The sequence below is a fragment of the Panthera leo genome, chromosome B4, assembly GCF_018350215.1.
Source record: "Panthera leo isolate Ple1 chromosome B4, P.leo_Ple1_pat1.1, whole genome shotgun sequence".
Lineage (NCBI taxonomy): Eukaryota > Metazoa > Chordata > Mammalia > Carnivora > Felidae > Panthera > Panthera leo.
Window position 1 is genome coordinate 137,590,296 of NC_056685.1, and position 23,831 is coordinate 137,614,126.

General features: G+C 65.6%; 1 protein-coding gene across 2 annotated transcripts in view; it reads right to left on the bottom strand.

Annotated features, from left to right (window-relative positions):
• Positions 1–17,519, bottom strand: part of WNT7B (Wnt family member 7B) — a 47,046-nt gene extending 29,527 nt beyond the window's left edge. The window contains exon 1 of one of the 2 annotated variants that reach the window (XM_042944684.1): positions 17,286–17,519. In XM_042944684.1, coding sequence (XP_042800618.1) covers positions 17,286–17,381 — 96 coding nt within the window. In that variant the 5' untranslated portion in view covers positions 17,382–17,519. The remainder of the gene's footprint in view (positions 1–17,285) is intronic. The other variant, XM_042944685.1, reaches the window with a different exon arrangement.
• Positions 17,520–23,831: the final 6,312 nt, after the last annotated feature.

Here is a 23,831-nt window from a genome sequence, read left to right on the forward strand (position 1 = left end):
TCACGGTTTGGGAGATCGAGCCCCGCGTGGGACTCCGTGCCGACAGTGCCGAGCCTGCTTGGGATCCTCTCTCTCCTCCCCTCCCCATTTGCACACACAGGCACGTGTGTGCTCGCTCACTTTCTCAAAATAAATACACATTTTTTTAAAAAAAAAAAGAAATACAACATGAGCATTACATATCAACCCCTTATGCCCTGCCTGTGTGTCCCCTGAGGGGTGCCAGCCCCTCCCGAAGCAGCTTGTGGAGGCCACTGCCCGCCCAGCCAGACGGTGCCCTCCCGCTCTCAGCCTGCACCTGGCCCAGTGCTCTCGGCCATCCCTGCTGGCCAGCCCTGTGCCCAGAGGGGCTGGGCCCGCCAGTGGGGCCAGGTCCGGCCAGGCAGCCTCCCAGTGCTGTCCGAGGCTGGGAGAGGACAGAGCTCCTGGCCTCGGCCACTCTAGCTAAGACCCCGTCTTGGTCTGGCCCCACTCCTGCCAAAGCCCAGCCTGGGGGCCTCCTGGGGGCAGCCTCCCTCCCCCAGCTTCCTCGGGTAACAACGTCTGGGGCACCTCACCGCCAGGGAGCCTGAGGCCCAGAGAGGAGTCAGATGGGGGCATCAGTGGGGAGCCCGGGATCAGAGCCATGCTGTCCAGCCACCTGCTGAGTAGCTCAGGGAGGGTGGGAGGGAACAGGGGTTGGGACCCACCCTTCCCGCCCCCCGACTGGTCAATGCCTCATCATCCCTGTCCCTGACCCCCAAGACAGTTGGGGGGCGGTCACTTGTCTACCTGGAGAGCCTTCCACTTCCATCCTCCAAAGGGCTTTGATCCCTTGTGCGTTGCCAGTGGTGGGACAAGCTCTGCCTTTTTTGTTCAAGAGCCAGAGAGAGGGGCACTTGGGGGGCTTGGTCGGTCAAGCGCCTGACTCTTGGTTTTGGCTCAGGTCATATCTCACGGTTCATGAGCTCGGGCCCCAGGTCGGGCTCCACACTGACAGTGGGGAGCCTGCTTGGGATTCTCAATCTCTCTCTCTCTCTCTGCCCCTCCCCTGCTTGCACCCTCTCTCTTTCTCTCTCAAAAACAAAACAAACAAACAAAAAAAAGCCAGAGAGAAATCGCGTCATTGCGAGCCCAGGACCGTGTGGCAGACGGGCCTCTCAGATCCCAAGGAAGCCTCGAGCCGTCTGATCCGTGCACAGGGCCCTAAAACTATGGCCACTGATGTGGCCGAGTGTCCTGAGGAGGCCGCAGGACCCAGGCACCTCGACCTCAGTATCCCGTTTCTCCTACAAATTCCCCAGCAACCGACCCCACAAACCACAGCCCAAGCTCGGGATGCCCCAGTAGAGGGGACCCGGCCCCACCACGGCGGGGACCCCGTGCCAGGCCGGCCACCATCCTCTGTACCCTCTCTCTGGCCTGAGCAGCAGCCGCATTGCAGCCCACCCCCCACCCCAGGCTCCTGGGTCGGAGGAGCCCCTGCCCCGAACCGACCACAGAATCCTGGGAATGTTCCCTAGGCTGGGACCAGGACAGCACGCCATGACACAGACGCAGCATCCAAGTACTTCCCAGAACTCAGACCTCATGACGGAGCTGGACCTCAACATCCCAGACTCACCACCCCCCACAAGCCGCAGGAGCCGGAGGGGGAGACGTCTCCCCCTCCCTGGGTCCTCCCGGTCTCCCCGCGTCCTCAGGTGGTAGGCACCACTCTTAGGAAGGTCAGCCGTGATAAGAAAGGGTTTCCCCACCCTCTGCCCTCCGGGGCCGCCCACCTCCCTGCCCAACACAGCGGGACGGCGGCCTCGGAGCCTGAGCGGGGCCTCTGGGTGCTGAGCTGCCCCGGCTGCGGGTGTCAGCCACGAGGGTGGCCCCAGGCACCCCCTTATCGCTCACTCTCCACCCACATCACTCCGTACCCCGCCGCCCCTGCACCTTCCTTCTCCTTCCAGAGCCCTTCCTCCACAGACCTTTTCGCCCGCCTGCCCCCCCAGGGGGCCAGGGGGTGCTTGACCCCCTCAGGCTTTTCCGAAAGCTATCTGGGGTAGGGTTTGTCCGCCCCCACCGGCTGTGAGCTCCCCAGCGCAGGGATCCCCGCACACGGCCTAGCACCCTCCCCAGCCGTGAGCCGGCCTTGACCGTGAGCCCCCACCCCGCCCCAGCTCCCCGGGAGGTGGGGACAGGCTGGCCGGGCCTGGGCCGGATCCCCGGTCTCCCTCTGGGGCCCCATCCCTGGCCCTGGCCTGGCTGCCCACAGCTCCTGCAGCCCATGCTCCTGGCCCGGGGCGCTTTATAACTCTTCCTTCTCGGGCATCCTCCGGCAAAATATTTGAAGAATGTTCTAATTATCTGCGATCAGCCAGGGAGGCGGGCCTGGGTCCACTTGTCCAGGAAGTAACTTGGCAAATACCTGGGAAGATGGCAGCCGGCCCCCACGCCCACCTAAAGTGGGTCCCCACCAGCGTCTCCCTCAGGTGGGCAGGGGTCGGCCCAGCCCTTCCCGGAAGAGGCTCTTCTCCGGCCCCGGAGCCCAGCAGTCCCGCGGGGCAGCGGCCGGTGTGGCCTCAGTGCTCCCACACGTCAAACGGGGATAAGAATGTCTGCCAGGTCTGGGGTCACTCTGCAGACCACGCCCCCCTCCAAGCCACCATCACAGTGCCAGAGCTTGGGACCAGCAGGGTCCCCGCAGCCTTCCCCTGTGGGGAGGAGCGGGACGGATTGGAACGGCCGGGGCCGAGCTGGACACAGCTGGTGCAAAGGCCCGGTGGTGTTCAGCCCACCTGTCCTGGCGTTCCTTACACCTGCTCGCCTGCTCGTCTTCCCCTGCTGGGGCTCTAGGCTCAGTTCAGTGGGAGACATGGGGCTTGGGGACCTTCCCGGACCTCACTGCTCTGAGGCTCAGTGTTCCAATCTGAAAATAGGGCCTAACAGCCCTGTCTTGGCAAATGGCTTCTCCCCCTACTGGCCTGGGTGGGAAGAACTTCGAAGGGGGTGGGGGGGCCCTGCAGGGGAGGGACAAGCCAACATGACCACCCTTCCTGAGTGGCGTCCCCCACACTGTCCCACCTCACCCCCACTGCACCCTTTACAGATGAGGACACTGGGGCTCTGAGAGAGCGCCCCGAAGGGAGCTTCATGGGTGGTGGGCAGGGGGGGTGTCCCAGAGAGAGGGCCGGAGGCAGGAGGGGGCTCAGCTGGGAAAGAAAGCCATCCCTCTGCCCCTTCCTGCCCTGCCCAGGCCTCAGTTTCCCATCTGCGCGTGTGGTGAGGGAGTGAGGCGACAATCTAGGTACCTGTGGCTGCATCCTAAAGAGGGTTCTCTGGGCTTGGGGTCCTGGGTTGGAGGTCTGCTCGGCCGCCGACTCTCACTGGCCTCAGTCTGCCCATCTGTCCGATGGGCAGAACAGCCCCTGCTCGAAGGTGGGGCGCGTGCAGGCCGGCTCCCTCCGTGGGTCCTGCCTGCTGCAATCTTTCCAGCCCACTGCCCGGCTCAGCTCACTGCCCGCAGTGTTCCCGGGGAAGAGAGCGGAGCGTCTGCCTGCTCCCTCGCGCCCCCGGCGGGCGGCTGCCCGCCCGCCCTCCCCGCATAGCTGGCATTCCTGGCCTGGCATTCTGGGACCCCACCCTGGAGAGAAACCAGGCATCCTGGGAGAAAGCAGGAGGTGGACGGGGGTCTCGGGCGGGGCCGAGGCTGCCAGAGGTGGGCCAGCACAGCCCGGGGGTTCTGTCTATCCTGTGCCCGGTTCGCGGAGCTTACGGGTGAAAGGGCATAGGGTCTGGAGGGTCCATCCAGCCCCCATACCTGCTAAGTCACTGAAATCAGAACCTCATTCACTCACCGTGACCCCAAAACCCCAGGTCATTGACCTCCGGCCTCAGACCCTTCCAGATCTCTGTTGGGCAGGCGGGACCCGTCGTGACACTCCTGGGCTCAGGTCATACTCACCAGCAAGGCTAGAGGCACCCAGACCCTCCCAGCAGCCAGGTCCAGCTTGGTGCCTCTTCCTCCGAGAAGCCTGCCCCGGTGTCTCCTCTGTCCTCCCTCCCCACGTGCTCACATCTACACCAGCCTCCCGAGGGGGCTGCTGGGGGCTGACCTTCAGGGACACCTGTCTAGGCCATGGACACACTTCCAGCTCTTTCTGCTATACTCTGGACCTTCCCAGGCCTTGACCCTGACCTGTGTCCTCATTTTCCACGGTGCAGATGGGGACACCGACCCACGGCAATGGAAGCCACGTCGTGAGCTGAGGCCCAAGCAGGGACGAGACCCCTAGCCCTGGCCTTGGCCTAGGCCCTAATACCCCAGATCTGTCAGACCCTGGGGCACCCTGCAGGCCTGGGTGATCGGGATGTCAACCTGAAGCCTCAGGACAGGTGGATGGACAGCCAGGCAAGGGGAACAGGTGGGAGGGAGCTGGCAGGGAGTCTGGCCCATGGCCAGGCTGGCAGTCTGGGTGCCTGATGGGTCAGCCAGCACCTCAGCCTTCCTGGCTGCTACAGACATGGTCTGAGCAGTGGGTTCAGGGGCTGAGTCCCCACAGGTAGAGGACACTGAGAAGTCTCCTCTGTGCAGACGCCAGGGCAGGGCTGAGCTCCCGGTCCTGGGCTGTGCCTCCAGCCAGCGCCCCGGAGGGGCCCCCTTCTGGGACTGGATGACAGCAGGGGCCTGCCTGGGCCACACAGCACCGCAGAGCAGAGAACGAGCCCGGCCCCACCCAGGCTTTCCCCAGTTCCACTGCCCTGCCATCTGCTCTCGCCAAAACCGGGGACCCCTCTGGGCCAGGACACCCCAGATGTGGCTCACTCACCACCCACCTCCCTTTCTGAGCATCCCACTGCTCCCTCTGAGAATTCTGGGCCACCGGGGCCACCCCAGCCAACCGCCTCAGCTTGGATGCCTCACGGGACAGGGTGCTCACCCCTGCCCCGGAGCAGCCCACTGCACCCCTCACCAGCCTCGCACCCCCAGTACACCTCCTCGGGGCCCAGCAGCCCCCCACCCATGCCCTGACTTAAGTGAGTGGCCTGGAGTCCTGCCCCACCCCTCCTTTCCACACCCTCCACCTCTGTCTGACACAGATGATACGCTGGGGCCTTGGGGCAGCTCTCAGCCCTCGGCCCAGCACCCCTTCCCAGATGCTGACCAACAGCAGTCTCCACCTGGCATCTCCAGGGCCCGTGCCCTCGGGGTCCCCCACGCCCTGCGTGTCGGGCCAAGCCTGAGTGCCCTGAGCTACGGGGGACAGGGTGAGCCACCAGAGCCAGGCTGCCACCTCCCTGTCCCGTGCTCCCGTGACACTAGCCCACCCTGCCACCCCACACACATCCTCCCTGGGTACCCCCCGCAGGCCGGCCGCTGGCACCCTAGCCTATCCCACGAGCCTGGGCCGTGCCCTCAGGTGACTCTGCCGGGGCTGTGAGGGGGGCTTGGCCCCCAGGTGCGGCCAGCTGGCACCTCAGCCCACCAGAGGGCCTCACATGGGTGGATGGGCACGCAGGACGGGCCCCCAGGGAACACGGGGATGGCAAGTGATAGAAGCTGCTGCTTCCAAAGGGGGGGGCGTGTCGGCAGCACCTGGAAATTCCCCGTGTTCCCCGCCAGTGATGCAGTCACCCTGGGAAGACGTGAGTCAGGGAGCCAGGAAGTCCCCCCCCCACAGGCCCATCCCCCCCCCAGCCCCCCCGCCGTGCCTGCCCACAAGCACTGGGGGCCAGCACACCTGGGGCCCGGAGGCCTCTGCCATCCACTGGGCAAGAGGATCCTGACCGGGTCAATGGGTCTTGCCGGGACGCAGACACGGGAGCAGCCATCTGACCATTCACGGTGTTTATTGGGCACCGACTTAGCACCAAGTGCTGTGCGGGGCCCTGGGTGCTGGGGTGGGGGTGGGGCGGGGGCCAACCCGAAACCGAAACCGTTTGTGGGCAGAGGGCCCCTCACCGCACTCTGCCCCCAATTCACCCCCTAGGCCCTGCCTTGGGGAATCTTGTCCCTCTCCTCTGCCCCACCTGCGTCAGATGGTGGGGGGGGGGGGGGGAGGGACAGGGGCAGGACCAGCCCCCTCCCAACTTCCCTGGCTTGGTCCACCCACGCCCGTGGTCCTTCCTGAGCTCAGGATGAAACTGCTCATCCCTGCCCTGCTTAAAACCTTCCCTCCCATGGCTCCCCGCACCCGGGGCTGCCCCCCACCCCAGCGCTGTGACCCCACTCCCCGTTCCCCCTGCCCGCCCCACAGCCATCCATCCCTCGGCCAAGAATGCCACTCTCCCCAGCCCGTTCTTTAGGGCCCAGGTCTCCCCTGACCCACCCTCACTGCAGCTGGGATAGCGGGTTAGCGGCCCCTGCCGTGTAGGGCACCGCAGGGCTTTGGGTAAATGACGGGGAAGGAAGGGAGCCTCCCAATTACACCTGCTTACACGGCCAGCCTTGTTCACCAGGCCCGGGGGCTGCCGGAACCGCTGTTGTGAAGGGCAAGTTGAAGGTGGAGGCAAGGGCTGGAGACAAGGGGAGGCGGGGAGAGCAGGGGCCCTGAAGCGTCCAGCCCCATCACCCTCATGGACAAGCCAAGGCAGAACAGGGCGGTGGTGTCCCCAAGGCTGCCCGAAGTCCATGGCATGTGGCAACGATTCACGTGCTGACCCAGCGGAGGCCATGAGCTGGCCAGCTGGGACCACCTTCTCTCTCCGCTCAAGCCGGCCTCAGAGCCCCTTGGGTTAGCAGCCCGGGGCAGAAATCTGAGGTGTTCTTGGTTCCCGCACACCGCCCCCCCCCCCCCCCCCCACGGAAAGCTGTCCCTCTGGCTCCGAATCTGAACGTGTAGAGGTAGGGACAGGGGAAGAAAGGGGGGGGGGCAGAGACAGAGAGAGGGCCCTCGCTCAGCACCTCATGATGCCTGGCCATTAGATAATTCTAACCAGCTGGATTAGTTGGTCTCTCTTCCCACTCGAGGTCACGGACAGTGAGCGAGAAGGAATCGGCAGCACGGCCCTGAGAGCCGGACAGACCTGGGTTCGAACCCAAGCTCAGCCCCCTTGAGTGCAACCTAGGGAGTTACTGGGCGCTCTGACCCTCGGACTCCCCCACTTCACCACCTCCCAAGTGGGTGGCCACCCCAGCTGGCGCGCACCCATCAGTCCGGTGACAGAAGGGCCCCTCCGCGAGGACCTGAGTCTTCCAGAAGTAGGATGCAGAGCCCTGGGCCCCCCGTCAGGAGTCTGCCGGGCAGGCAATCCTTCTGGAGGAGCGTTTCCTCTGGGCGCCTAAGTCTCGGCGTGGCGGCCCCTGCACCCTGCAGCAGCACCAACACCCGCTTCATCGGGAAGGGGGGAGGCGGGGGGGGGGGTGGGGGGATGCAGATACCACCCACCTTGTCCCAAGGCTCCTTCCCTCAGGGGCCCTGCCTGTTCGCAGCTCCCGCTGGGCACAGGCTCCAGCCCAGGGAACCTCTCTGGAGGAGGGTCGGAAACCGGGGTGGCCTTGGGGGCGGGGTTCTGCCACAGGTGTTTTCGGGATGGGGCCACCAGGAGGGGCCGATGCCCGGGGAGCTGCGGCCGGGGAACGTGGCGCTGCTCCCGTCCCGCTCAGGGTCAGCGGGAGGACGGCCACTCGGGCTGCACGGCTTTACTGCATATGCCACACCCTCAGACGGAGCGTTTCGTGGCATCGTCGATGCTCAGAAGCCACCGGCTCCGGCGTGACCTCTCCGGGGCCTCCGCATCCTCGGTCACCGTGTGGGCCGACCCCACGGCCGCCTGGCACAGAGGCCCCGTGAGTGCTGGCTCCCTTCCAGGCTAACCCTGTCCCAGCATCTGCTTGTATGCTTCCAGCGCCGGGGAGCTCACCGCTTCCCTGCCAACCGCAGACTGGCCCAGGCCTGGGGCCCCCCGCTCGGAGGGCGAGGACACCCCGCATTGAGGGCAGGACTGGCAGGGGCCCCCAGGCAGGCTGAGCGGCTCCGGGGACGGAGGCCGGGAAGATGGAGAAGGGGAGGAGGGAGCGCACCTGTGCCCACCCCCACCCTGCTAGCCAGCCCAAGGGGAGGCCCCAGCCCCGCGCCAGGGAAGGAGGACAAACGGCCGTTTTGTCCTTGGCCAGCGGGCGGCCCGCACCACACAATGACCCTTTCATCAGGCTGAGGGAGCCCCGGGCCGAGGTTTCATCTGACAAGAGAGGGCTCCCGGCCTCTTGTCCCTTGCTGGGGGAGCAGGGGGCGGGGGTGCCGAGCCCTATCTGAGCCGGACCCAGGGCCAGGAAAAGTGGAGGCTCCGAGGCAGCTTGCTGAAGCCCCTCCATCTGCCCCGGGGCGAGACAGGCCCCGAGAGGGGCGCCGTTCAGGCACCCCCGAAGCCTGAGCCGACAGAGGGTCTGGGTCTCCACAATCAAGACCTCCCCTGCCACCACCCTCAGACTCTGCTCAGCCCAGTCTGATGACAGAGCCTTGGGCCAGGCCCCCAGTAGGGGTTCCGGGCTCCCCACAGGCTGCAGAGCCCCGGCCCCCTGCCCCCCCACCAAGGCTGGCGCGAGGCTCGGGGGGACATGGCGGGGGTGGAAAGGCAGGGGCAGGGAGTGTGATTTGCGAGGCTGTGGTCAGTGGCCCTGGAAGAGCCAAATGTGCAAATAATGTGCAGTGAGGGCCTCAAAAATGACCTCCCTTCGTGATGGTCTGCTCCCCGAAGAGCATCTCTCCCCGGAGGATGAGACCCAGGGATCGGGGGACGCCTTTCTCTGTCGGAGAATTTCTCCTCAGAGGCGGTGGCAGAGCGATTCTGGGATCGGGAGTGCGGGGGTTGGGGGCTGTTCCCCTGGGACCTGTGTGACCTCGACGGGGCCTCCCCGCGGGGCCCCCACAACCCGTCTGCCCGTCTCGGCAAGGTTCCGTGAGGCTCTCTCAGGAGGAACCCTGGGCGAATGCGTTCTTCCTTCTTCCAGAGTCTCTCTTGTGTTCCTGCTTACTGTCTCGGCAACTCCTCCCCTTATCTAGGCGCCGCCTCCTCCAGGAAGCCCTCTTAGATCCCCCCCCAGAGAACTCAGCACTCTCCCCCGCACGCAGCCACCACACCTTCCGCCGCTTCATGGGTGGCCAGCCTCCCTGCTCCTCGTGGCTGAGCAGTGTCATCTCTTGAGCACTTACTGTGTACCCAGCACCCGGCTGAGCACGTCTCTGCATCGGCTTTCTGGATCCTCACAGCCACTCTAAGACGCCTGGGCTCCGGGACTGGGACACAGGGAGGCCACGGAAGGCACCCCGACAGTAGGAGGAGGAACAGGGATGGGACCCCGGATCAGGGAAGGTTCCAGGGAAACTCGGTGAGAAAATGAGCCACCCTCCTGCAGGCCTCCACGTGATGCCAGGCCACGCCGAGACCCGGAAGAAGGGCACGGGGACCCGCCTTCCCCTCCTGGCCCTTCCTCCCCCAACACACACAGAGGGTCGAATGGGGTCATCTCCAGAGGCTACCCTCCCCCCTCCGATTAGCGGTCGCCGAGCTGTGCCCACGCGGCAAGGCTCCTGGGGCGCTTGTGATCGGACAAACTCCCATCTCTCCAGCCCGCGCCCTGGAGGTTCCCGGCGCTAACCACCCGCCCCCCCCCCAACCGCGTGCCCATGCCTTCCGATCCCAGCGGCTTGAGGGCCCAGCCACGTGACGGATGAGGAGACTGTGGCCCAGAGAAGCCCGTGGACCTGCTCGAGGCCACACAGCAGAGCTCTCCTCCAACCTGGACAGACGCAGCCTGCAGGCGGGGAGAGGCCCCTCCCAAGGCGACACCCGTCCACGCTAAGCCGGGCGGCCCCCGATCTGCTGCCACACAGGCCCCGATGCCAGGGGAGGGGGCCTGATTCAGCAATGCCCGTCCCCCAGGGTCCTGCCCACGGGGTTTCTGGGGCTGCGGCTGGCACCACCAATAAAGCCACAGCGGCAGAGCCGGGAAGAGGTCCAGCCTCGGCAGGGCAGTGGTGAGCGCCCCCCGCCCCCCCCACGGCCAGGTGGTCGGTGAGTAACCGCCCCGTCACCCATGACTCACTCAGCTCCCCAGAGCGGGCGGTCACCATGAGAGGCTCGCACCGGAAGACCTGGGGGCATCACTGCAGCCAGCCTCCACATCTGGGAGTGGAGGCCAAGACCGGAAGGGACCTGCCCAGGACAGCAGGCCAGCCCGGTCCTGGCACAAGGCCCCCACACCAGCTGACTGGCACCGCAGGCCCTCTTCTTGGCCTGCGGCCCCCCACCTGCCCTCCCTTGGGCCCTCACTGACCCCCCCACCCCCACCCCCGGCCCCGGAAGCTTCTGCTCCGACAGCAGTGGCACAGAGAAGGGTGAGGCCGGCCAGAGCTGCCTCCCACCGCCAGCCAAGCTCAGCATCAGGCGGGAGGGCTCAGGGCCCTTCCAGGCCAGCACACCCGTCCGACCCAATCAGTGGCAGGGGCCCAGGCATGCATCTGGGATTCGCTATGCACGGACCACAGCCCGAGACAGGGAGCTGGGAGAGCAGCCCAGATGAAAGGGGCAGGATCAATTGTCCACCAGTGTCTGTGATCCCGGCAGTGGGATGCCTTCTGGAAAGTTCTCTGGAGCAGAAAGAAGCCTCCGCCCGGGGCCCCTCCTGCCCCTGGCATCCTCAGATCCCACGGGGCTGACCGTGCCAAGTATCCCTGCGGTACTGAGGTGGGCTTCCCGCTGACCCTGAGCCGTTCTCTGAAGCACATCCGCGACGGCCACCTCACCTGCACCCAGGCCCCGGCTCGTAGCCACCCACGAGGTCCTTCTCACCGGTGCCATTTGCACCGCAGGGGCTCTCTCCCGCCCACGGCATCCTCCACACCCAGACAGCCCTGTGCCCACCCAAACAGGGCAGGGAGGGAGGCAAGGTGGAAATCCCAGAGATGTCATGGTCCCCTTCTCTTGCTCCTGGGGACACCTTACTTGGTCTCTGCTCAGGGACAGCCTGGCCTCAGCACTTCTTCCCTCCCTTCTCCCCACCCAGGGGGCTGAAGGGCAGGCGGGCTGGGGGGGGGGGGGGGGGCAGAGTCTGCTTTGCTGTCTCCCATCACCTACTCTGGACCCCAGCACTGCCCCGGGAACGTCTGGAAAACTGTCGCCTTCGGAGAATTTTCCCCAACAAAGCTGGCAGTGAACACGCAGGGAATGAGCCTGTGTGGGGACAGATAGCAGTCACTGCAGGCCTGGGTTGGGGGAGCCAACCCCGGAGGAAAACTTGGGGTCTACGGATACATACGGGCCACCACCTGTGGTACCCCTCACTGCTGCCTTGGTCTCATCCTCTACAGCTCCTGAGCCCCCTGCCCACCTCCTCCTCTCAGATTCCTACTCCAGCCACCCCCCACCCCACCCCGGGATTCCTACCCCTGGCCACCTCCCCATAATGCCAAACCTCAGCCAGCTGCTTCCAAAAATGATTTCTTAAAGCATAATAGCTGCTGCTTCTCTAGTTTAAAGATTGAGATGCGGGGTTTTTAGGGGAGGGGGAGGCTTCCCGACCTCTGACCTCTGAGAACGGGAGGCGGGGATTCCAAGGCCCCCCCTTGGTTGATCCATTTCCCCAGGAGGGATGCCACAAAGCAGGACTCTCTGGCCCGCCACTTTGTTAGCCTGATTCCTCACCGATCAGGCGGTCCCCATCCGGCCCCTTGCCCTGCCTGGGGCGGCCTGTCCCCCCCCCCCCCCACTCCTCTCCCCAGGCGATGCTTCTGCAGCCGGGGCTGCCCGCCGGGCCTGGAGCGCTCTCTGCGCCTGGACCTTGTAATTATGTCCCACAGCCCGGGAAACCGCGGGCCTCGCAGCATCTGGCTGCGGTTGCGAACTTTTGTTTCAAGATGCGCGACTATTTATAGAAGGAAAACTGGTAGGATAGTAATTTCCTAGGAGCTGGAGCAGAAATTGGCTGCGCCTCTATTAAAAGGGGGTGGGGGCGCGGCGATTTATTAGGACTGCGGCCGCGAGGAGGCGGGGGTGGCGCAGGGAGCGGGAAGACAGCGCCTGCCCCCTCTGGCCGCGTTAGGCGACCCCGGACGTGGCCCGCGTGTAAAGGAGGGGGAGGAGGAGGGGAGCAGGGGAGGGGAGGGAGAGCTAGCTCTGAGGTTTAATCAGTAGCATCCAGCTTAAATTCCCCCAAACGGCGGTTCCATAAATCAAACTTCTTTTTAAATCGGAGGCCAGAGCATATGCGTCCCATTAGGAATCGGGCGAAGCCACTGCTGCGCCGACGCGCCCCCTCGGCTCCCGGGCCCGGCCGGGCCCTGCCTGGAGCTTCCCGGAGCCCGGAGGGCGCTGCCCGTCCCGACGCACACGCGCGCCCACGCTCCGCGCGCTGCCTTGGCCTGGACCCCAGGGCGCACCTCGGCCAGCGGCACGCGCGCTGCGTGTCCCCCTCGCCCCAGGTGAGGAGTCACCCGTCGCTGGGTCTGGCCGCTCAGCGCGGCAGGAAGGCGCGAGAAGCCGCAGTCACCACCACCGAGGACAGCTTGGGCGCTGTCTGGCGGGGCGCAGCGTGCACGTGTGCGCCTGTGGGTACGCGGGGGAGCGGGTGCGTGCGTGCGGCTCTCTCGAGTGCGGCGTAGCCGTGCGGGCCTCGTGGACTTATAAAGGAGAGGGGGCTGTCCCGCTGGTCCCGGACTCGGGTGGGACGCGCAGGGAATCCCCGCGCCGCCGCGCGCGCTCCGGCCCTCGCGCTCCGTGCGCGCAGTCTGGTCCACCCCGGCGCTAGGGCCTCTCGCGGGCCCCGCTCTCTCTGACCCCACAGCCGTCATTTCTCACTGCTGCAGCCGCCCCCCAAGCCCTCCACCTCGGCGGCTCAGGCCGAGGAGACGACCCAAAGTCCCCGGGCTGCCGAGCGCGTCGCGCACCCGGTGCCCCGCCCAGAGACTCCGCTGCCGAGCTTCCTGCCCGTCCGGCTCCAGCGCTGGAGGCCGAAGACGGGGCCCTCCCCACCCCGCCCACCCCGCGTGCGGCCCGCGGCACTCACAGGTAGCTGCCGCTGGACAGGATCAGAAAGATCTGCGGGCAATACACGGAGAGGAGCGCGCCGCGCGGAGACAGCAGGAGCATGGTGGGCCGGCGCTCCTGGAAGGGCTTGGCGGGCCCCGCGGGCAGCGCGCCTGGGCCAGCTGAGGCCGGGGTCTCCGCGGCCCTCCCCGAGGTGGGGCGGCGACACCAGGCGCTAGGCACCCGGGCGCGCGGGCCCCGGCGCAGGATTCGTCCGTGCCCCGCCGCCAGGGCCGAGCATCGCGTTGCAGCTGGGGCTGGGACGGCGGCGGGCGCTGGGGCTGGAGCGCGGGACCGGGGGACCGGCAAGTGGGTAGCGGGTGCGCCTCGGCGGCCGTCTAGCCCTCCGTCCGTCGATCGGTCGGAACCGGCTCTGTCGCTCGCTCTGGCTCAAGTCTCCAAGTCTCTCGAGGCGCGCAGCTGCCATTGGACGGGCCGCCCCTACATCCGCCTCCTCTGCGGGCGGGTTTTTTAAAGGGGAGGCTGACCGGAGCGTGCGACAGGAGCCGCCCCCAAGGCTTGCCCAAACTGCCTAGGCCCGTACCCCCCCGCCCCCCCGCCCAACTTCGGCGAACCACACAGCTCTGGCCGGTTCTGGAAGGTGCACCTGGGGGGGGGGGAGGCACCAGCGGGATAACCGCGCGAGGGCGTGCGCTCCTCTTGGGGGGCTGTGCTCGGCAATCTGTTCTCGCGTTCGCATACATGTCCCTGCATGTGCCTGTGTGTGCCCGCGGGAGCGTGGGCGCGTCTGAGGGCGCAGGTGTGTGCTCACAGATGCACTGTGTGCGCTGTGCCTCTGCCCGCGCGCGCCCCTGGGTTTGGTTAGGCTGGTCGTGAGTCGCTCGCTCTCAGGCTAACCCACCAGGCCCCAGCCAGGCAGGGCTCACCTGTGCACATGCGCACTGGTGTTTCTGTAGGGTCCTGCCTCGGCGCCTCTTGGGAGGGGCCGAGAGCGAAGAAGGCACCCCTGGTTGGTGCACAGAGGCCCCCAGCTCTGGCTTCCCCATCTCACTTCTTTTGCTTTCTTTGGAAGGGTTGGTTGGAATAGGTATCGGGAGAAGCAGATCCGCAAGGATACACTTTCTAAACAATCCTCCTTCTTCCACTGAGTTTTGTTTTAAAGGCCAGAAACTCACCTCCTGTTTTGAGGTTTTGAGTCCCACCTCCTATTGTCTGCCAAGCCTGGCTACATATGAGTGATCTTCTGGATGCAGCGTAGACCCCCATCAGCTGGGGCGAAAGCACCAGGCAGGGGAGGGGACAAGAAAAGAGAGGTCTGTGTGATATGGCCAAGGACCCGGGGCTTCTAGACCTGGCCTGGAGATTCACCCCCGGCAGGCATCCAGAAGGAGGGGGCTGCCTCCTTCACCTCTTTCCACTGGGCCCCTCCCCCAGGGGGAGGAGGCAGGAACCGAGCTGGGCTGATCCTGGCACTTCCTGTGACCCCACTTTCAGTGGGCAGAGCGGTGCCCAGATTCCAACGGCTTGTCCCTGCCCCGGCCTGGCCTCCTCTAAGGGCTGCCGCTTGGAGCGGGCTCGGTCCCAGAGTGAGGAACCGTGACTCCCCAAAGCTGTTTGTTTCGAAATTGCTGAAAATCCAAGACAGAACTCCTCTTGGGGCCCGGATCCCCAAAGGGATTGTGAGGCCTGAGTTCTCCATTTCTGCTGGCCTGAACCCCCCCCCCCCGCCCCCCGGGGGATGCACGTCAATGCGTGTGCCCAAGTGGGGGAGGTTCCCAGTATACATGGAAAACACACACACACAGGAGTGGGCGGGGGGGGGGGGGGGGCTGTGATCACAGGATACCCCCCACACCCAGTGCAGACAATCTCTGACATTTGGTTAGAACTTTTGGGGCCCTAATAGCCCAGCTCCTGGGATTCCGAGGCCCTGAAATACACTCTCTGGAGTCCCCAGGGCGCGGGCAGCGGCTCTGATCCCGAGGTCATTAACAGTAAGAAGAGCTTGACTGGTGTGCACAGGTGTTTATTGGGCCCCACCCCTACCCCCAGGGCACAGGCACCCAAGACTAATCTTCACGGTACGGTGAAGGAGGTGCTACTGTGACCCCATTTTGCAGATGAGGGAGGCAGGCCCGGGGAGATTAGAGCGCTTACCCAAGGCCACCGATGAGTGAGGGGGAGGGGGGAGCCAAAACGTCACCCTTAATGCACTGGGCTCCCAAGTCATTAGCCCCTCAGGTCACATCTGGGCCCAGCTCCCGCCTCCTCCCGGCTTTGTGCAGCCAAGGTGGCTTGCAAAGAAAGCAAGCCCCCAGCTCCAGTTCGGGTGGGCAGGGGCTGCCCTACTGGCAGAGGCAGAGCTCCTCCCCTTAGCAGATCCCAGGGCGGCTCCCTGGCTTTCCTGGATGTGGTTCTGCAGGGGTGTGGGGACACTAGATTTTCTCCTCTCCCCCCAGGAGTGGGAGAGCGTGTGTTTCAGGGGGCACAGCAGAGGGAGAAGCTTCCCACTCCAGGGCTCCGGAGGGGGGTGGTGCAGAAGGCAGAGTCTGGCTCTCTTGCCCGCTCCCAGAGAGGCGGGCACAGTGCCTGGGCACACAGGCTGGTCTCTCTCCACTCAGACACCGGCCACCATCGTGTTCAGGATGGCCAGAGCTGAAGTCTCGTTCACAGAGGGCAAAGGGAGGCCCAGGAAAGTGGGGAGAGGGAAGCCACGGTCAGTCGGTAGCTGGACCCGGAGGTCTCAGAGCCCTGCAGCCAGCCCTGGGAGCCCAAGTCGGTGGCATCGGGACCTCCTTCCGCTGCCTGGGGTGGGGAGTGAGGGTCCTAGAGCCCACAAGCTGGGGGTGGATGTTCTTTGGGGTGGCTCCCGTTTAGGAACTGGTGTCAGGGTGCTAGGAGGAGTGGTCAGTGGTGGAGGCCAGAGCCAGTCCGAGCTCTGCCACTGACCCTTGGGGTCAAGCGAGGCCTCCCTTGCTCAGTTTCCTGATCCTTAAAACGGGAGCTTAATCTAGGATCGCCGGGAGCGGACGAGGCCTTAGAGCTGAGAACCGGGCAGCACAGAGAGAGGAACTGCGGGGGCTGCTGGGGATCCCCAAACCGGGCCTCCCTCCCAACCCCCACCCCCTAGCGGACTCGGTGCCGGCACCCTCACCGCCCATAAACAAACACCCAGGGACACAGCCGACACCCAGACCCACAACAAACAGAGCCACCAGCGGCCGCAGGCACGCCGGCCCAGGCCTGCAGAGCCGAGGCGAGGTCGGGGCCTTCCAGCCCTGCCCCTGCAGCCACCGGCCTCAGTTTGTCCATCTATAAAACGGCGGAGGGGGCGGCAGAAGGACGGGCGATGGGCGGTAGACGAGACGATTCTCCGGTGGTGCCTTCACCTCTCCGCCTGGGAAGCCGCGTCTCCGCCTCCCGCCGGGCAGCCCGCCGCCCGTGCTCCGGCCGGGACCCGCCTGCCTCCCCGCGGCTGGCTGCGCACAGTAGGGGCCCCGGAGCGCGGCGCACCGCACCCCCTCACGGCCACCTCGCCCCTCCACCCCCCACTTCGAGCGAGGCCGAGACAGATTCTGTCTAAAGGAGATCGCAGCTCAACAGGTAAGGACTCGGCTGGGTTCAGGAATGTGGAAATACGACTCGGGGCAGCTACTGCAGCGAGAGCAGCGAGCGCGGCGAGAGGGGGCCGGGCCGAGGGCCCAGGGCGGGCGGGGGCGCGGGCCCCGGACCGAGCCCGAGGCGGCCGGCCCGCCGCGCGGCCCATCCCGAGCCAGCCGGACGAGTTGTCAAGGCAATTTCAACACGTCCGGGTGATGGATAGGGTCGAAGGGCCCGGGCAGGTGCCCCGGCCTGCAGGCTCGCGGCCGGGGTGCTCGCCCCCCGCCCGCCCAGGCCTTTCCGGCCGCCCGACGCGCCCGGCTCCCGGCCCCGGCGCGCCCTCCAGACGGCGAGCGCTCGGCCCGGGCTCGGCGCCCAGCGCAGCCCGGGGGAGGGAAGGCGCGTCCCACCCCCAGGGCCTGGAGCCCAAACAGGTGAAAGTACGCGCCGGGCACGCTCGCCGCTACCCGCGAGCCTAGCCGCCGCCCGCGCGCCCTGCTTTCCTTCCAGCAGCCCCGGAGCCGGCGCGCTTCGGGAGTACCCGCCGCTCACGGGGCTCGGGGGCGTCCCTGCTGGGCCGGGGGAGGGGAGGGCCCGATACACGGGCCAGCCTTGGATCCCCGGGAGCCGGCTGTGCCCCCTCAGGCCCCACGTCTCCGCGGGGACCCTCTGGAACCGGTTCCTCCCGGCTGCCCCTGCCCGGGGCTGCGGCCCCTGCCCACGGGGCTACTCACCCGAGCTTCACGTAGAGGACGCCAAAGCAGAGAAACACGTAGAAAATCCACTTGCGAAAGTTTCTGTGCATGATCCAGGGAGGGGGGCTGCGCCATAGACAGCGGCGACCGGAGGGGACGCGCGGGCCGGGCGGGGAGCTGGCAAGGGCAGGGGGCTTCGGTGGACCGCTCTCAGCCGGCGCTGCGGCTCGGGCGGCCGGCGACGCGCGAGGACTCGGCGCGCGCTGCCACCATGGTGAGCTCGGGGCGCCGCCGCCGCCGCCGCCGCCGCCGCCGCCGCGTGCCCCTGGGTAGTGACCTGGGCCGGGGACCGCGACCTCGGTGCTGGGCTGCGCGATCGCTGGGGCCTGCGAGCGCCGGCGGGGGCCGGGGACCGAGCACGGCAGGCGGGCGGGAGCTGCCTCCACTGGGCGCAGCCGCCTGGGGCCGTGCGCGCCTCGCCGAGCGCCGCGGCGGCCAATGTGTCCGCACTTGTCCGCCTCCCCAGGTGACTCGCGGCCCCGGCAAGCGAGCTGCGAGCGAGCGAGCGCGCCCCAGGTAGGAGGATCCGCCTCCCGCCCGCCCTCCTCGCTCGCCGCGCGCTCTCTCTCCCTCGCTCCCGGGCTCTCCCCTCCCTTTTCTCCTCCCTCCCCGGTGACACACAAACACATCCACCACCCCCCCACCACCCCCCGGCCCAGGCTGGCTCCCTTCCGATCGCCCTCCTGGGCCTGGGCAGGGGGAGGGGGATTGGGTGCGCGGAGGGGGGGGGGCGGCCCGCAGGGGAGGGTGCGTCTGGGAAGAGACACCTGCGGTGGGGCTGGCCGAAAGGGTGGGGGTGGGGCGCGGAGGAACGTCCCGTACAGGTCTTGATGGCTGCTCCGCTTCCAGTCTCTGGTGGGGGGGGGGGGGGGCGGGGGGGGAGACCACCCAACCCATACCCTCTTTTGCACGCTTCCCCTCCCCCCCAGCAATTACACACTTGGGGGCCTCCTGGGCCACACCCTTAGCCCAAGCATCACTGCTTCTCTGGCAGACCTCGATCAGCCCTCCCCTGGCACCCAGGGTCACCCCCGCCTGTCAGCGCTGGTGCCAGAGAGACTAACTCGGAGGGGACCGGGAAGGGACGGACAGGCCCGGCCAGGTGCAGGCGGATGGCTTGGATGACCTCCTGCGGAAGCCATTGCGCTAAGCACCGTGATGGGGAGGGAGAGGAGGATGTGGAGGGGGCCCCGGCGTCCCATCTTGCACTGCCCGAGGTCCCCGAAGTCTGCTCAGTCCCCTCCGCAGTGCCCGGCTCAGTGTTCACGTTCAGAGCCCCGGAGCGCGAGGTCTAACCCGCGCCGGTGCCTCGCACATTCAGAACTGTCCGGTTTGGCACAGGCCGGTGGGGGGGGGGAGGCCGAGTGGGTGGCCAGCCCCGCAGACCCTGCTGCGCCGAAGCCCTGTCTGTCCTGAGGGGCGGAACGTCACCAGCCGCCTAACCGCTGTCCTGGCCAAGCCCTTGTTGCGCGCGCTCACAGCCCCGGGACGCCCTCGAGCGTGCCACCCTTGGGCGCGCGGACGGAGCTGGGAAGCGCTTCATTCCCGACGACCCGCTGGGACCCGAGACTCGCGGGGCTGGGAGGAGGGCGGCGGCGGTTGCTTCCAGACACCCTGGGTCCCACCTAGCCAAGCCCCGGGCGGGAACTCTAGCTACCTGACCTACCCGTGCCCCTGCAGTCCTGCTCAGATCGCTGCCCCATCCCCCGGTAATCCTCGCAGGTTCCCTAAACCTTCGCCACGACCGGGGCGCGGGCCCTTCGTCGGCCCGCCCCGTCGGTCAGAGGCCGCGCAGGTGCCGCTGTCCCGGGCCGGGCACGTGGGGAGGGCCCCCAGAGGAAAAGGACGTTGGAGATTGAACACAGGCAGGGAAACTGAGGCTCAAAGAGAAGTGGAGTAACAGCGTCTCTCCCAGGTGTCTCCTGCGCCCCTCTCGGTGGGACGGGAAACTGAGCGCCGGACCCCGAGGGCCGGGGCCCAGCCCTACGCAGCAGCCGGAGGCGGGAGCTGGGCCGGCTGGGAGCGGGGAGCGGCGGGAGGAGCCGGGCGCGCGGGCCGATGCTGCCCCCCGGCGGCGACACCACGGACGCTCAGGCGCGGGCCCGCGGGCGCACTGGGGCCGGGGCGTCGCGGGCCGCGGGGCCACGCCGGGTCCGGGTCGGCGCGGTGAGCGGGGTCCCCGACCCTGTCACCGAGTCCGGGGACCACTCCGCGCCCCCCGCCGCCGCCAGCCTCAGTCTCAGCGACCGAGAATGGGGCGAATGGTCAGGAGCTGTTGGGCAGAGGCGGGGCTTGAATAACGACGGCCGCGATGGTGGCCCCTCCCCAGCTCCAGTCTGGGCGACCGCTCGAGACCCCCGGCCGCGCGGATCCCCCCCAGCCGCCCACCCCCGTCGGATCCCGAGCCTGACGTCCCGAGGGCGGGTCGGCTCCTGAAGCAGCCGGGCAGGGCGGGGCAGGGGAGAGGAGAGGATTCCTGCGGGTGGGCGGGACGCCTGGGTCCCTTCTTGGTCTCCACCTGCCTCCCTGTGCCTCGGTTTCCCCGGGAGGACAGGACGCAGAGCAGCGCCCCTCCAGACGCAGAGGGACAGCGGCGCGGCGTGGTGCTGCCCCCTGCCGGCCACGGGAGGGAGGCGGCGCGGCGGAGGAAGGTATCTCCGGGGTTGGAGACCTGTAAGTCCCTCCCGGGACAGTGTGGTTTCTCCTCGGCGTCTGCAGGGGGATGGCTGGAGCTCTGAATGGCCTCAAGGTTGGGAGACATCTGGGGTGGGAAGAGCTCTATGCATCCCTTTCCCGTGTGTGTGTGTGTGTGTGTGTGTGTGTGCGCACGCACACACACACACTCGAGTCCATACCAAAACAGGAAACTGGCTCCTGCCCCAGGGCCTTTGCACACACTGTCTCTGCTTCAGTGCAGCGTTCTTCCCCTGGTTCTGTGTGGCTCCAGCATAAATGTCCCACATCGGAGGGGCCCACACATTCCTCCTCCTGAACACACTCACTGGTATTCCCTATCGTAACATTCCATTGTTCCCTTTGTGACACTGAGGACAATATGCCATTCCTTGTTTCCTGTCTACCGCCAGCCTGTAAGCTCCATGGGGACCATGTCCACGTCTGCTTTGGTTCTCGCTCAGCAGGTGCTCAATAAACAACCGATGAATGAACAAACGACTTTCCAGGAGGGAGCCGGCAGCCAAGACCCAAGATGTTACGAGCCGTGGGGAGCAGGGACCTGACAGGGACTCTTTTCAACCTTGAGACTGAGCTCAGCCACCATGTCCAGCGCCGACCGCACCCCGTTCTCGCTGCCTTGCTCCTCGGCCGAGGTCGCGCGTTGGTGAAGCTGGGACTTGAACCCAGGCCCATCAGGCGCAGAGCTCGGGTTCCTTCCGCTGCGCGTCTCGGCCTCTAGGGAGACAGGGCCTGTGCCTCATGCACACGTCCACATCCTGATGCTGGAAGTCCCCAGCTCAAGGGGGGGCACAGTGTGGCAGGAGGCCATGAGGAGGGTGCTAATGGCACGGGACAAACCCCAGGGGTAGGGAGGTACATGACAAGGGCCTGGAAAGGAGCAGATTTGTGGTGGCAGAATTCCTAACAGCCCCCCACCCCCCAAGATGTCCTGCCCTAATCCCAGAGACTGTGACTATGACAAGATAGCATGCCCGTTACGTTTCGTGGCAAAGGTGTGATAAGATCACTAATCGGTTGACTTTGAGTTCATCCAAAGGGGATCCCAAGTGCAACGGACCTAATCACGCCAGCGCTTTGCCAGCAGAGAATATTCTCTGGCTTGAGGCAGTCGGAGGGATTTGAAGCACGGGAAGGATGTGAGGCGCCATCACCAGCTTTGAAGATGAGGAGGCCTCGCGGCAAGGAATCTAGGAGCCCAGAGCAGCCCCTGGCTCACAGCCGCCGGGGACCCGCCACCTCGGTCCTACAGTGTCAGGACCTGAATTCTGCCACGAACTCCCCAGAGCCACCTGCGCTCCTGCCTGCCCTCACCTGGGCTCCCACGTTGTGAGGCCCTGAGCGGAGAACCAGCCGCGCCTTGCCGGACTTCCGCACGCGCACAACCGTGGGATAACCACGGGGTGTTGTTTTAAGCTGCTTCGTGTGTGGTAATCGACCCCACGGCGATATAAAACGAGTACAGTACGATTTGGACGTGCGGAGATAGGGAGGCAGAAATCCAAATGACCGAACAGCGTGAACAAGGGCTTCTGGGCGCTGGGAGGTCGTGGACCAGGGTAAAAGACGAAACCAGGAGACAGGGGCTCAGACACAGAGAGGCGCAAATGCCAGGCTGAGGAGCAGGGACTCGATTTCATGGGCACTGGGGAGCTATTGAAGACTGGTGAGGGAGAAGGCCCACCCGGGGTGGGTCCTGAATGGAGCGTCCCAGGCTTGCCTGAGCGGCCCACCCCTGGATTACCCTAGACCTACTTCTCCAGAATGTCCTGGGGAAGGGGCCTGGGAATCTGCAGGTTTAGTAAAGACTCCGATGGCTCTGGAGATCAGCACATTTGGGAAATGCTCCTATTGGACAAATGAATGTTCTGAGTCTATATCCCAGATCCTCTCTGTGCACAAGGTTTTCCAGAGCCCCTGGCAGGGAGGGGGCCAGGGGAAGGAGTCCCCCCGCTTTGTGGGAGGGGCAGTGCACCCTCTGGTGAGTGGGGACCGGCGCCTGCCTGGGAGAAGAGGCTGTAGGAGACAGATGAGTTCCAGCAGAAGCTCGAGAGAGCCATGCTCCACGTGCTGCCGAGGGCTCCCCTGGAGAAGGACAGACTGAGCTTCTCCCTTCCCCGAGGGCAGACCCCAGAGCTAGACAAGATTGCATGGGGTGCCCAGAAGCCCAGAGAACTGGACAGAGTCAGCTCCTGCGGCCGGCCACCATTCATCACAAATAAAACGTGCAGGCTATCCTATGTGACGGGGCCATGACTTCTGACCTCTGCGTAGGTTTTGCACCCAGCAGGTGAGGCATTTGTTGGGGGGCTCAGGGCCACAAACTTGCCATTTGGCTCAAAGGTGCGGGGGGTCAGGTCAGCCCCTGTGGAGGGAAGCATCACAAATTGTTACCTTGGTGACCGGGTTTCCTCCACTCATCTCCACTCTCAGGTGGGTGTCATCCCCTCCACTGACACCTGCTGGGCAGACATAGGACCCAAGAGAACCCCACCGACCCGGCTGAACTGGGATTCGAGAGAGCAATCCACCTTTATTGTATCAGTGCGCCGTGATGGGGGGGTGGTTTGTTTATTGCGTCTTGTGTGACTTACCCTGGCTGATGCAGACCCTACCTGCCTGGACAGGGGGGGCTGATCCCCCCCCCAGATGTGGCACTTGAACCCAGAGAGGCCAACGGCTCAGCGGCCCTTGTTCAGACTTCTAGCTTACGGTGGCTTGTGATGCGCCTCTCCCACTGCCCGCGAACACAACTACCAGGATAAAGAAAAGAAAAGTCTTAGAGCGAAGCACCATTGTGAAATTTGCATCAGTGGGTTGCTTCCCCCTTGGCTTATCGGGGATCCTCTGCTGAGTCAGAGGTCTGCACCTGCCCAAATGGGAAGTAGGATTGTTACGGCCAGAGGGAGAAGGGGGGACACGGCCCTCCCTAGTTTAGAGACTTTCCACCCAGGTTTTTGCAATCCAGAGGGAGGGCCTAAGAAAAGCAGAGAGCGACTGAGTATCTTAACAGCAGAATAGAGAGAAAACAGGCACCAGCTACTGGAAGATGGTCACTTGGGCTGCATGAGCCGGAGTGGAAAGGAGCCAGGGCCCCCAGGATTTGGGGCCAGAGGGGAACAAGGGGACGGGGGCACTGGCATTGGGAGGACACTTGGGGACACAGGGGGCCAGGCTTTGAAGAGTTGCTCGGACATGATCCATCATATGGCAGCTCAGCCGGTGCCCGAGGACGGCCACCGTCAGGAGAGTGTCACATACCTGCCCAGGTGGAGGTGCTCCAGCCGGGATGACCGACTCTCCCAGGACGGGAGGCGGGGAGGTTCCCCAGCATGAGAGACTTCCCGTCCTGGAACCAGACAGTCCGGGAGGACCAGGCCACGTTGGCCACCCTCTATACAGCCGCTCTTCTCACTGCTGTGGAGTGAGAGCCTTCCATCAGGGTCTTGCACCTGCCAGCACAGAACCCATGAGTTTTCCATCGGAAAGACGTCTGTCTGCCTGGGACCCAGGACTTTCCCTCCCTATCCAGATGTCCCTGTGCAAACCCCTTCCCCTCTCTCCTTTCAAAGACCCAGGACACTCAGAAGCCCCTCGGGACAGGGGTGGGAGCAGTGATGGGCAGTGAGCATGGAAGGTGGGGCGGCCAGTTGTGAAAGTGCCCTCCAGAGAACCGCACGCCGCACGTGCAGAAGGCAGTCAAAGCCGCGCTCGGGCAAATGCATTGCTTCCACCGCTAAAAGGGAAGATGAAAATCAGTAAAACCAAGTACTGAGATTAAGTGTGTTCGTAAGAGGGGCACCTGGGTGGCTCAGTCAGTTAAGCGTGATT